General features: G+C 40.4%; 1 protein-coding gene across 11 annotated transcripts in view; it reads right to left on the bottom strand.

Moving 5' to 3' along the window:
* The window catches only part of Celf2 (CUGBP Elav-like family member 2), a 507,177-nt gene that overhangs the window by 289,041 nt on the left and 205,146 nt on the right, over window positions 1-12,990 (bottom strand). For 3 of the 11 annotated variants that reach the window (XM_047520131.1, XM_047520134.1, XM_047520133.1), the window contains exon 1: window positions 9,848-10,119. The exons of 6 other annotated variants lie outside the window; for them this stretch is intronic. In XM_047520131.1, the coding sequence (XP_047376087.1) occupies window positions 9,848-9,921 (74 nt within the window). In that variant the 5' untranslated portion in view covers window positions 9,922-10,119. Of the gene's footprint in view, window positions 1-9,601; window positions 9,787-9,847; window positions 10,120-12,990 lie in introns of those variants that run through there. 2 more of the 11 variants (XM_047520135.1, XM_047520137.1) reach the window with 2 other exon arrangements.

Genomic DNA, 12,990 nt, shown 5'->3' with positions numbered 1-12,990 from the left:
TTCACAGCTTAGCAAGTTTCTCCATAGTCAATATCGCACTCTTAGTCACAGAAGGTGCCAAGCATTTCCCAACCAATGAACTCTCACACCAAGGCTTTGGGCTTCCATACTGACCTGGTCACGTTGAATCTAAAGGGATCAAGTGACTTGTAGCAATGAGAGCACATCTTTACACTGTACAGTCACTCTGATGTCTTAGGACTCTAAGGAGAGGGAAGGACCTGTTCATTACCACAAAAAGAAAGTGACGTGGACTCACGCTGCACTTGGCACCACCTAGATGCTCTGGGTAACATATACACTGTGCCTACTGTCTCATTCTATGCCACATCCTAAGACAAAAACAATAATTTAATTAATTAAAAAATGAAATAAAAAACCTGGATTCCTTCTTTAGGTCCTCCAGAGACTGTCCCTCCTATGTTCTCCAGTTCTCTGTGGCCTGAGCACCTCATGAAGCCATTAGGCTGCTCAGGCTACATTCTTCCCCTCCATATTCATTCCCTCAAGACTGTCGCCTTACTGATTGGGTTTCTGCTAGAGTCAGGATTCCCATTTTGAGAGAAACAGCCTTCATATGGCGTGATCAATTCTCCTCCCATAAGAAAATCAGAATCTATTCCAATGGGCACAGAGATGGGCTTTGCAGAAGGCACACATGGGGATACTGAATGGAGGTCTGACTTACTTCACCCCATCCCAGAGCGGAAGGTCTGACCACGAGTTCACAGCTGGAACATGAACTGCATTTTATTTCTCAATCATCATGCAGAAAGAGGAGGTGGGGGAATTCAGTCTTCATCACGTTGTCCTGGGACTGAACATTTTCAGAGTTTATAGGAGAGAATACTGTTTTATGGGTGTTTGTCCAAGACTTTAAAGCATGAACTTTCAAAGGGAGAAGACGTTAAATCTCGATTGTAATGAAACTCTATTACATTTGGTCTTCTCAGGATATGGAGGTGAATTTGTGGTCAGTTTTAAGTACTATGAAACTATAAAATATTTAGGTTGTCATTCGTTTTCCAACATTACTCTCACAATAATACTGTGGGACAAGTTAGAAGAATATTTTATCATCTTACTTTTCAGAGGGAATACTGACAAGTCAAATGGGACTTGAAGATATGGGCATGAAACAAATCACAAGCCAAGTCAGAACCCAAGACATACCTGGTAAAGGACTTCTCGTCATGAAGAGTGGCCCTCCACCCTGCTGCCTAGAGAGACTCTAGAGCAAAGTCAGGTCTCTAGGGATGCTATTCTACCTCATGCAGGGCAAGTACCCGACAGAACCTACCCAAGAGGAAGACATCACTACGTAAAAATTAAAACCCACACACGGTAAGTGGAATTGCAGTGGTTTTTATATTAAGAAAAATGTCTCCTAAATTCTTCCTGAGAGCAAAGTGAATCCTCTGGCAAGTGTCAATCAAGTAAAAACATACAAACAAACAAAAAAAGTGATTTGCCTCTTAACTCTCCTCTCCAACACGGTGTTTGCATCAGGGGCCTCCAAGACACTGGAAGTCAGTAAAAATGCATTTAAAGTGCTCTAGTGATACAGACCAGGAAGAAACACCACCCATCAGCAGATGCTGGGAGCAACTTTTGACATCTAAACAGAAAACAGAAGGAGGAACACAGAGTCAGAGAAATACCAGCTTGTTGTGAAAAGAAAGAAGAATCCTGAGAGCCTTATGATTCAGTACAAAGACAGACTTAATATTAAGAAACCGCTTTGAGAGAGAGATGCCTGCAGCGTTCCACAGCAGTCAGACTTCTCAAAGGACTCGTGTGTTATCTCTGAATCCTGACACAAGAAAGGATGGCTGGGTGGACAATGGATGTCATGAGGAAAGATGTTACCAGCGTGGACTGAAGTGAATAATTGCAGTTGGAGGCCTCCTGGTGACAATTTTGAGAAAGCAAACACAGCTGCAGCATAGCCAAATATAGCTGGCCAAGACAATGACATCCATAAAGTTAATCATTCTAAAATATGCTACCCTTATGCTCAACCCGAAAACTCAACACCCCTTCTATAATGCAGGAAGTCAAAATACAGTTCTGTGCACAGCAACACGCAGCTGCTCCAGGAGGATTCGGCACAGGGAAGATAAGGTGTCTGAACTCTGTTCTCCTCTCCGGGCTCCAACCCCGAGAGCCATGTCAGGCAGCGAGGGGGCCCCTTCTCCCGAAATGTAGGAAACCGCTCAGGAAAGGGATAACCACACAGGCTTCAGTGAAGACCGGAATAAAAGCTATAAATCAGGAAAACATAAGTGAGGCATCAGCAAAAGCTGTGCTGTTCTGTATCCCCATTGGGTCTAGGCTGGGGTACAAAGAATCAGGAGTAAAGAGCAAAAGAAGCAAGCATACTAAATAAATCCCTTTCCTGTGCTTTTCATGGCATCTTTCTCTTCTGTAATTCCCCTAAAATTTTTCAAGGACAAAATGCAATGTCAGATCTCAGCCCACGCTTGTTTCACTTGCCTGACACCCAGTGTCTTCCTCTGGGTTCCAAAGAGATGACTGGGTGTGAAGGTCTACACGTGTTCCAGTTGGTTTACGTCAATTCATTCTTACTCCTTTCTAGGCTCCTCGGGCTCTGGTAATGGTCATCTTTTTAAAATGTTTCATTTATGTGCTGGACTCTCATTACAATCATCAACATTTCAAGGACTCCTTTTGACAGCATTAGGGATGGTTTGATGATATGGGTCATATAAAACAATAGCAGTAGCCAAAAAGTGCAAGGGAAGGAAGCTGCTCTGGTCTGTATCAGATGTAACTGCACAGGAAGAAAATGTCTGTTTAGGGGCTACTGTCCAGATTTTTCTGTGATGAGTCTTTCCACTCCTCTCCTATTCCAAATGTAGAAGATCTTGAGAGTGGTAACATCTCAACTGCAACTGAGAAACTGAAGGGTCCCAAGGTACCAGGATTTTGCAGCAAGGATAGACTAAAGCCATTAAACCACGGTTTCAACTTTTTACCCAATATGATATGACAGGATTATCAGAGAGAACTTTTTTTTTTTAACCTTTAAATTAATCTGAGATTCTGGGTGGAGGAGAGTTGAAAACCTAGTCCTTTTTCTAACAGTATCAGTAATCTGCAGCACATGGTTGGTTGATCAAAATGTAAAAACTTTCTGAACCTTAAATTCCTCAGTCATAAAGATACATAATAAAATGTAGCAATCTGCAAATACATATTATACTGTAGGACAATTTCATAACTTTCATAACCAAAGACCATTAAATGGAAGATATCTTGATGAAGTGAAGAATTATGTCCAATAAGATGGACTCTTGTAAAATGATATTTACATATACACGTACACACATTTTATGCCTGCCAAGCACTGGCAGGTCAATAAAAAAATATTTTGCTCTTTTAGTAAAAAGAATCTACTGATTCTCTTTGTGTCAGATAAATAAGGAGTAGCTCTTCTGCTACAGAGGGAGACTGAGACAAAGACATACTTTAAGGAAAAGGCTATAAAACATCACCTTAAAATTTAACGAGCCTAAGTCAAGCTATGAACTTCCTTTAGAAATAGCATGAATCAACCAGATGAATGAGAAGTTATACTACATTTATGTATGATGTGTCAAAATGCATTTTGCTGTCATGTATAACTAATTAGAACAAAGAAAAAAATTTTAGTATTTTCTTTAAAAAATAGCGTAAAAAACAAATCACAGATTTTTGGACTTGGCATATAAGTCAAAGCACTTAGGAGTGTACTATATGATCGTACAGAATTTTCTAAGTTGTCCAAAAGTTATATCAAGATGTCAAATAAACCAGCTGAACTTAATTGCCTTCTGAGTGGAAAGTCACGACCTTCCTCTGGGAAGCAGGACGTCTGGAGTCCTATTGGAACCTTTCAAGTGTCAGACAAAGCAGCTACTGGGCTGGGGGAACTTGACGCCCAGCGTCACAACAGAGAGCGCCACACGCAATGTCACGGAGGGGACAAACCTCTCAAACTTCTTTATTATTGAGCCTTTACACGTGTCCCATATTTACATTACATGTATCCCATATTTAAAAGACTATTGCTATGAAAGGAATTGTGGTCAATGGGATTGTCCCCATGGCTCACACTTAGCCTACTGCTGACCTAAAAGAAGATTCAAAAATCTCTTTGGAATATCTATTATTTGAAATCTGACCGTAAGCCTGGCAGAAAAATACAGAATAAACCAGAATATTTCAGTCTCAATATAACCTAAACTTAATATACATAGATCTTTAGGGGAAAAAAATGGGTCTAATAATTTGTTGGTAAGTTGGCTGTGAGGCATTCATTCGAACAGAGTAATTAAAATTTAACCAAAACCTGAATTTGTACTCATAGATCACTGTGAAAGCCATATGATTACATATTTATTAGCATTACATTTTAAATTATCAGCCGATTCTACAACATCACTCTCACTATCTGAACGTAATACACAATCTACAGTTCATAAAAAGAGAGCGTTCATAAAACTCCAAGCTGGCACCACCAGAGTGTAAATTTCCAGTGTGCTCACATGAGGCATGTCAACCCGAGAACTGGAATTGTATTTCTATAAAAATAGTTGGAGTAATCACTTCCTATCATGATTTAGAACAAGCAGGGAGGGTAAAGCTGTTCAAAAACCTCCCTCAATGTCTCCCCCTTTCTTTCAGGAGCCCGTTAGGAGGAGGCTGAAGCTCACACTAAATGAAAAAGACATTCCCAGGAGGAGGAGGAGGTGTCTATCCCTGCACATCTGGATTCAGAGCATGAGGATATTGGATGGCACAATTAAACAGTGATGATGCTAAAGGGGAATAATTATTTTACAATTACCTGAGAGCATCACATTTACTGCTCTAATTAGTTTTTGTTTCCCACATAGGTTTTTCCAAGAATGCGCAGTTCCATTTCTCCTAGGTTTAGCAACAGCGTGTTCTTAAGGAAAAATAAAAATACATTTTCTGCACTGCTACACAAGTAGCACACCGCTGAGGCCGGCTCCAGTGTTACTTGGGTACCTCCTTGATGGTGCAAACAGGCTGGCATGAGAACTTGGAGGTGCTAATGAACTGGAAATCATTAGTGGCTTCTACACCCTCCCTTCTGCAATTCTCTAAAACAAATATTACACCAAGAAACACCTCACCCTTTGTGATGGCCTAATCCCCAAATGAGAACCCAAAATGGCAAAAAGCCTCCCAATAGCAATAATCTAAGCTGGAGATAATGACTTTCTAAATTTGGGTGAAGTTCAGTGATGACTTATTAATTTAGCTCCTTTGAAACATGTTGAAAGTATAACATGTTCCATTTAAATGCAAATAAGGGATGCTGATAGTATTCCTTAACATTGGTGAGGGTTTACTTTTTTAAATTTTCGACGTTGACATCAGAGTCCATCCAATTCCCACCAGCTTGTTGGTCTCCTACGTCGACAAGTATAATTCAACAATGAACAGTACCTTGAATTTTGGCATAGTAGCTGGGATTATACCACGTGCTGACTGTATACATTCAAGTGTACTACATTATTTTGTGTGCCAAAAAACATTTTTTTTTTTTTTTAATGAGAAGTGAATGAGTGTTTTAACTTTAAGAAACAAGGGGTAAAAAAGAATGAAAAGTTTGGGGATTTATGTAAAAAAAAAAAAAAAAAAGAAAGCAACTACAGAGGCCAAATATAGTGTTATTATAGCTGTTAAGGGAAGAAAAACAGTGAGGTAGAAAACATTCTAAAAGATCCTATGAAATCTTAATTACCAGGTTTATATCTGAAAACCCCATCTCCTTTTTATCTTGTCTTTCAAGCTTCTGTTTCCCCAGTTCACTACACCTCATCAACAGATGCCAAAGTAATCCCAATCCAGCACATTACAATTAAATAGCAAGACTTCACAATTAGAATTATACCTCTGCCCAGATCAAAGATAACATTCATGTTCTCAAAAGCCAATGTGGGATGAATCTTTGGTCTCAGAAAGCAACCGATACTAAAATATGTACTGTTAACTGAGAAATCCCACCCGAAAAAGTATTTTTAAAAATTCCCTTGAAGAACCATATGCACAGCTCTTCTTTTAGAGTTTTCTCATTTTAATTTCCTTTCATGACCATCCCGAAATCAGGCAATAAATGTCAGTTATCTCAGTATTTTATAATTTGTAATTGCATTTTCCAAATAAACTTTAAATGCCATACGGGGTGGGGGGAAGAGAACCCCACTGCTGTCAATCTTCATCTTGCTGCTAAACAACAACAAAAAATTGTTTAATTAAAATATATTCTCATTAGTTAATGAACATATGGAATAAATAAATTTGAATCAAATAAGAATATGACACTTTGCATACATCAACCTGAACAGGTGATATATGTTTACTTCTGACAATGCTCAAGCATTCTCATGTGGTACAATTTTGGTCTTCTGATTAAAAAATCTGTCATACTTTTTAATTACAGTTCTCTCCTCCCTCTCTATCAGCAGATGGACATACATTCACCACCCCACACTCACATACACTCCAGGAAAAAACAAAACAAAACAAAAAAAAAAAACACAGCTTTGCCATTTACTGCGTATGTAGCACGTAGAAGCTCTTTAAACGTCATCTGTAAAACGGGCATAATATTCACCCTTTAGATCTACCATGAAGATCACAGACAGTGCAAATAAAGCATTCTGGCACAAAGGAGGCATTCAACTAGCAGCTCATATGTTCTCATTTTGGTGGGACCGGTCACAATATCCTTAAGCTATAAAATGAGAGCTGATGAGATAGTTTGTAGTTCCTTTCAATTTTAACATTGATTTCCTTAGGACCACCTTTCAGTTTAATTATATGCAGATAAATATTTTGCCAGTTACCCCAACTTCGGAAGACTCAACAAAAAAGTCAATTCACCGAGTGAATGAATTTACAATCAGCATGACTTTCCTCAGTTTCAAAAAAGGTACTTACTGAATGTGGGAAAAAAAGTATTCTCAGTATTTCATTTACAAATCTGAATACTTATGAAGCTGTGTTAATTTTTTCACCTGTAATTTCTCATTACGTGGGCATTATTTCTCAGTTGTTTAAAAATTCAAAAGCACTCAAATTCTAAATGTATGTATAATCACTAAAAAGCTGAAACAAAGGAGGGAATACTATCCCCACTCCCAATTCAAAACTAACTGCCCCAGTTTAAATGAATTTTTTAAAAAATTAGTTCCTATTTTCATTATGGCTTGTTGTAAATAGTATTTTACAATAACACAAAGACCAAAAACAATAGTCAAGATTATTTAAAATGTTCATTTCCATTTACAGTTTGGATACTGAATGTTTAACACCACCCCCCCCCCATTTAAAGCATATGCAATTTTATGCCACTACAGAGCCTTAAATGATGTGGGCTCTTTAAACACCGACTGGCTCATGGGGCCATCAAGCATAATAATTCATCTCAAAAGCTATTTGTTCATCTGCCTTGAGGACTCAAACATATTACATCTTGCAAACTTATCTAATATATTCTGGTGGGAAAACGTCACTGAAAATATGTTCTCCTGCTTTAGAAAATCAACACCAGAAAAGCCCCCATGCTTTATTTAAGTTCCTTTTAGGAACAGGCCAATATCTAGCAGACTGCAATTTAGTCCAAGCAGCAATATACCATATATGACAACCAGTTCCCAAAACAATAAATCCACACAGCTATCTTCTCAACTGTATGAATATGGCAATAAAACACACTGCCTAGGTGGGTTTCATGCATTTCCAAATTATGTTCCTTCACACACACCTCTATCCCCAAATAAAGCCTCTAGTATGAATTAATTACAAGCTATTTTGGAAAACTTGCTACAGTGTTCTCAGGGTCATAGGAGACACACAATAGTTATCTTGGAAACAAATAATAAAGCTATCATTTACAAATCTTTTTTTTTTTTTTTTTTTTTAGTTCAATTAAGCAATAGTTGACAAACACTGAAAACAATCTGGTTTGATTCCAAAGGCTATCATTTGGAAATAACGAGCATTTGGAAGAGAAGTGGAGTAGAAATCATATTAGGGTTTGTATGGGAAAGTCCATGGCTAAGATACAAAGTCTCTATTCAGACTAAAGAATTTGAACAAGCCACATTCATCTACCAAATGAAAAGGACAAATTAAATTTTCATAATTCATAACTTAATTGACAAGAGACTACATATTTCAGAGGCCATTAATACTTTAAATTCAAAGAGCATTCATTAGCTAGATATATGATGGTCACTTAAGTAGCAGGTGACTATAAATTCAAAATCATAATCAATCCAATTCCTTGGTTGCAGTCCACTCTATCAGAGGAAAACACATAAAACTTTCAAACTAGCTCAGGTGCAAACATGTATTAAGTGCAGAAAACAAGACAGAGATCTCTTAAATATCTTGGGAATGTTACAAATCAGGATTAATTTCTCACAAATAAAGCACCAAAAGGAAATTCAATGTTTTATGTTTTTTGATGATCTCAGTTGAGATCACCTATTCCAGCAAGTTTAGCAGTCTTCATATTGACAGGACAATTCACATTTAATGAAAGTTACTACCCCACCCACTTCCTTTTTTAATTTTAGGAAGGTCTTAAATAATTGGCCACTGCAGCATTTCCTAAGAATCTCAACTCATAACACTTGACATACTAGAAAAAGAATCTAGCATCACAGGGAAAAGTTAGTTGCCAAGAAAATGGATCATAAAGCTCAGAATGGCCGGAACGTTCCGAAGAAGACCATAAGGTGCCAGAAAGTGTGCCGCTGTTCAAGTCTTTAACGGTAGAAGCGGAAACGTTTTATACATACTCCTACTCGACCGTAGTCAGTCCTTTTCTTCACTAAATACCTTTCAGCCTAGATTCACTATCAAATTTCTCACCCGTTAAGAGGTAATTTTATATATTCCATGTCTAAAAAGGACACAGACCTTTCTGCCTCACGCTGGTAGTCCTTTTCCTATCTCTTTCAATTTTCTTTACATAACATGCCTGAAATGCAAGTAGAGCCTATTGACTTAACATCCCTGAGCTAATAAGAGAAACTTCCCTATCAAGACTAACAAGACTGATAAAAATTAGACACCATTTCCTTTCCTCCGGAATCCCAGCTCGCTACTTCTTCCAATAACCTCTCTACCCTAGTTTGACAATATGTAAAACAACCAGAATCACATTATTAAATTACAGACTGCATATCAGACAAACCATCATGATTACATAAAAATTACCTCTAATTTCTGCAATTGAGTACACCTGGCTACTTTAATGCTTTATAATTATCCCCCACCCCCTTTTTTCCCCCCTATGTTCTTCTTCTCCCACCTTAGGAATTTTTGCAAATGGAAAGTCTGATAGATGGATAATTTGGTAAGGAGGGATCTTTAAACGGGCCGCGAGAGCTCCATCAGCTCCACAGCTCAAGTGACACGAGCGTGCACACCAGCACGCGCCCACCCCGCCCCGGACCCGAGCCCCGCCGGCCGGTCCCCGGGACGCCGCGCCGCGCCCCGCCCAGCCTTCCGCTCACGCCGCTCGGACCCCCAGACGCCGCGCCCCGCTCACCCCGCCCGGTCCCCGCGCCCCGATCGCCAGTGCCCAGCGGCTGGGCGCAGCACGTCCGGACTCGCTCCTTCCTGCCCGCGTCCAGCTTCGGCCTCGGAAAGCCCAAGGGGGCGGCCGATTCCCGGGCGGCCACCACGCGCCCGGCAGCTGCGAGCGCAGCCAGTCCCCCAGCGCCCGCCAGCTGAGCCGACGACGCCCGCTCGGGCGCGCGGACCCTCGGCCCTGCGGGCCGCCGGCCGCACTCACATTCTATCCGGGACGAGCAGGCGGCCCTCGACCATCATGTCCGGGAGGAAATCCAGCTTGAAGGCAGAAGTCATGTTCTCGGGCGCTGGCGGCGGCGGCGGCGGTGGGGGGCGGCTCTGCGCGCGTCCGAGCGGCCGCGGGCGGCGCGAGACGGGCAGGGACAGGTGCGCGCGGCCTCCCCCGGCGGCCGCCGAGCCCGCACTTGTCACATTCTCTCCCTGCCGCTCTCCGCCAATCCCCTCCGAAATCCAGTGCCGAGGCGGCCGGCTGCCGAGCGCCAGGTGCGGCGGGCGGGGCGGAGCTCCCCGGGCGCCCGCGCCGCCGCTTAACCCCTGCGGGCCCGCCCCGCCCCGGGAGCGACCCAGGCGGGCGGCCGCTGTCCGGGCGGAGCCCGCGCGGCTTCAGCGTGGCCACGCTTGCCTGGGGTCCCCGCGCATCCCGAAATGCAAACTCGGGCACAGCTCTGGCCCTGCCCTGCTGCACCCAATTCCCCATTGCCCTGGCACGAGGCCGCAGTGGCCACTTGTGGGAGAGGTTTAGTGCCGGTGCCAAGTGCCAAAGCCGGATTCCCTTCCAGCCAGAACCACGCTCCCACACCGAAGCCACAGGAGACAGAATCACCAGGAGGGTTTGTTTCAGTGAGTGCTTGCCAGTGTATGAACTGACAACAATCGCTGAAATAGTATTTGTGGTTTAGGCAAATACCAGATAAATAGGACCCAAGTGACATTTTAGGGCTTATCTCTGTTTTAAGGTGACAGATCAGTCTTTGCACAAATGTACTTACCGTCTTTTGTATCAACTTGAAAACACTAAGAAATGCCTGAAAATAACAGTAATCACATTTTAAAAATATCGATAAATCACGACCCTGCGGGTTCCTAGTATTTAACACAATAATTAAAAAAAAAAAAAAAAGACAGTAACTTCATGTGTTTGGTCTATAATGTAATGGCTACATTTAAGCTTTGTGACTGATTTCCTAATAGGAATTAAGGAAAGTGGCAAGACTTGAGAAGAGAAGCAGGCGAGTTAAATCTTTCCAAGTGATTTGTGAAAGAATTTGAAAGATTAGTTTACAAGGTGACACTCTAATTTAGCGCTCTCCTTGTTGTGTTGTTTATTAAACCAATCTTTTCAGTGTAGTGCCAACTACGAAAAACTTCATGGCATATTTCACATTCTAAATCGACATCATAAATCACATACCAAAAGTTTATAGTTTGCCTTTTATGGTAATTATCACTTTTTATTTTGTTTTGTAAAATGGTTTAAACTTGGAGAGAAAGGTATATGTAACCATTTATTTAAGTGTATGTGTACACATACTACCTATGCCTGCATACACACACACAAATATATGTACACACAGTTTTATTTGAAAATCTGATTTTTACTCCATGTTGTTTTTATTCCAAAGAAAATCAGAATGTGGTGCTCAGGAGCTGGGCTTCTCACAAATCAAGTCTTAGCTGGGTCACTGTAGCCAGAGGGTTAACAGTCACAAGTAGTTAAATGTGTCAGACACTATATGGAGAAAAGATTGTTTTAATTTTTCTCACTACTTTCTTGTGTGGTAATGAGAATTATCTTTAGAGATTATGAAAGAAAATAGATATTTACATATCAATTTTAAATCCATATTCAATTTTAAGTCCTGGTTTGGTGCATTGAGCAACATGGAGTAAGAGCCTTATAATATTCAGTTAACTCCACTCATACTTAATTGACTTGATTTCCTTCTTCAGCTGAACCATATATCTGACTTTTGACCTTCTAATTGGAGGGTAGTTGAAAAGTAGAACTAGACTTACCATTTTCAAATATGGCCTTTCCTGAGGATCCGGGTCTAGCTTTGTAAATAATTGAAAAAACAGTTGTAATAAAATGAATTCTTATATCCAAAACTACCCAAACTTTTCTTAATCCTAAACTACCCATTCCAGCTATTGCCAGCTACCTTTGAAATTCTAAAATTTTGGTTTGTCTTTTAATTATCTAAATAATTAAAATTGGTTGGATAAATGAAGACAAACCTTGACAGTTTTTAGTTTTCCATGTTATTATATAAGTCCCTACTGTATACAAGCAGACTATATAACAAATTTAAGAGACAACAGAACATACCTCCAAAACAAAACAACCCAGTTAATCAAAAAGAAATAACTTCATGTCATATCTATCTCTACATTCTATAAGGTAGAAAATACTTCCTTAACATGTACACTTCTAAAATATTTATTTTCTCTTTAATTGCATGTGAATTAGTTAGAAGAAGCTGTAGGGAGGCCCTCTTCCTGAGTTAAGCCTTCTCAGTAGTTTGTTAAATTCTAGCCTCAAATCCCTTGAGGCAATAGTGGATTCAAAGCAGCTTTTAATCATACTATAAGGAGGGTGAAGTAGTATGTAAGTAGGTCATAGAGAGAATTACAAGTGCATAGGTTATTGCCTTATTTAACAACTACAGCGCAACATAGTTTCCAAAGCACATTTGCTTTCACCATTTAAAGTTAGAAGCAAAACCAGGGTCAAATATAAAACTCATGCTACATGAGATATAACAGTGGTGAACCAAGGAAGCTTATGGAGTGTGGCTGAGTTTAAATAAACACTCTGGCTGCCAAATACATAAATAATGTAGTGATTGCATAGGCGCTTGATTTAGGTGCCAGAAACAAAATGCTCACACACCCCCATTCCACAGGTCATTCACGACAGCCTTCCATGTGTGGCTTTCGTTTCTAATATCCAAGTTTCTATGATCACAGCACATACCCACTTGATGTTTTTAAAAAACACGAAATTCAAAGCTCCTGTGCTTCAAAATGAAAACCAAAACACTCAAATGCCACCTGATGGAAAGCTGAAATTTCTCATTTCACTCCTTTGGCAGAAGGGGAAAAAAAAAATCTAAAAACAATTCGAGAGGGCCCCTTTTTAAATTTTCATGCAGTGATGAGCCATCAGGTATCATGTTTTGGCAGTTGGAGTTATCTGGCAGATAGTTCCAGGGGCCTCAGTCGAACACTGGGGTTCATGAAGCTATTTTATAGCCAAGGATCTTATTGACAGCAATGAAAGGCGACAAGGCCTTCGGAGGGCACCTCTTGTGGACATGAACCAGTTGGTGACACCACCATGTG

The sequence above is a fragment of the Sciurus carolinensis genome, chromosome 12 (assembly GCF_902686445.1).
Source record: "Sciurus carolinensis chromosome 12, mSciCar1.2, whole genome shotgun sequence".
Classification (NCBI taxonomy): domain Eukaryota; kingdom Metazoa; phylum Chordata; class Mammalia; order Rodentia; family Sciuridae; genus Sciurus; species Sciurus carolinensis.
The sequence above is the reverse complement of the archived record's forward strand: the minus strand, read 5'-3'. Positions and strand labels throughout refer to the sequence as shown.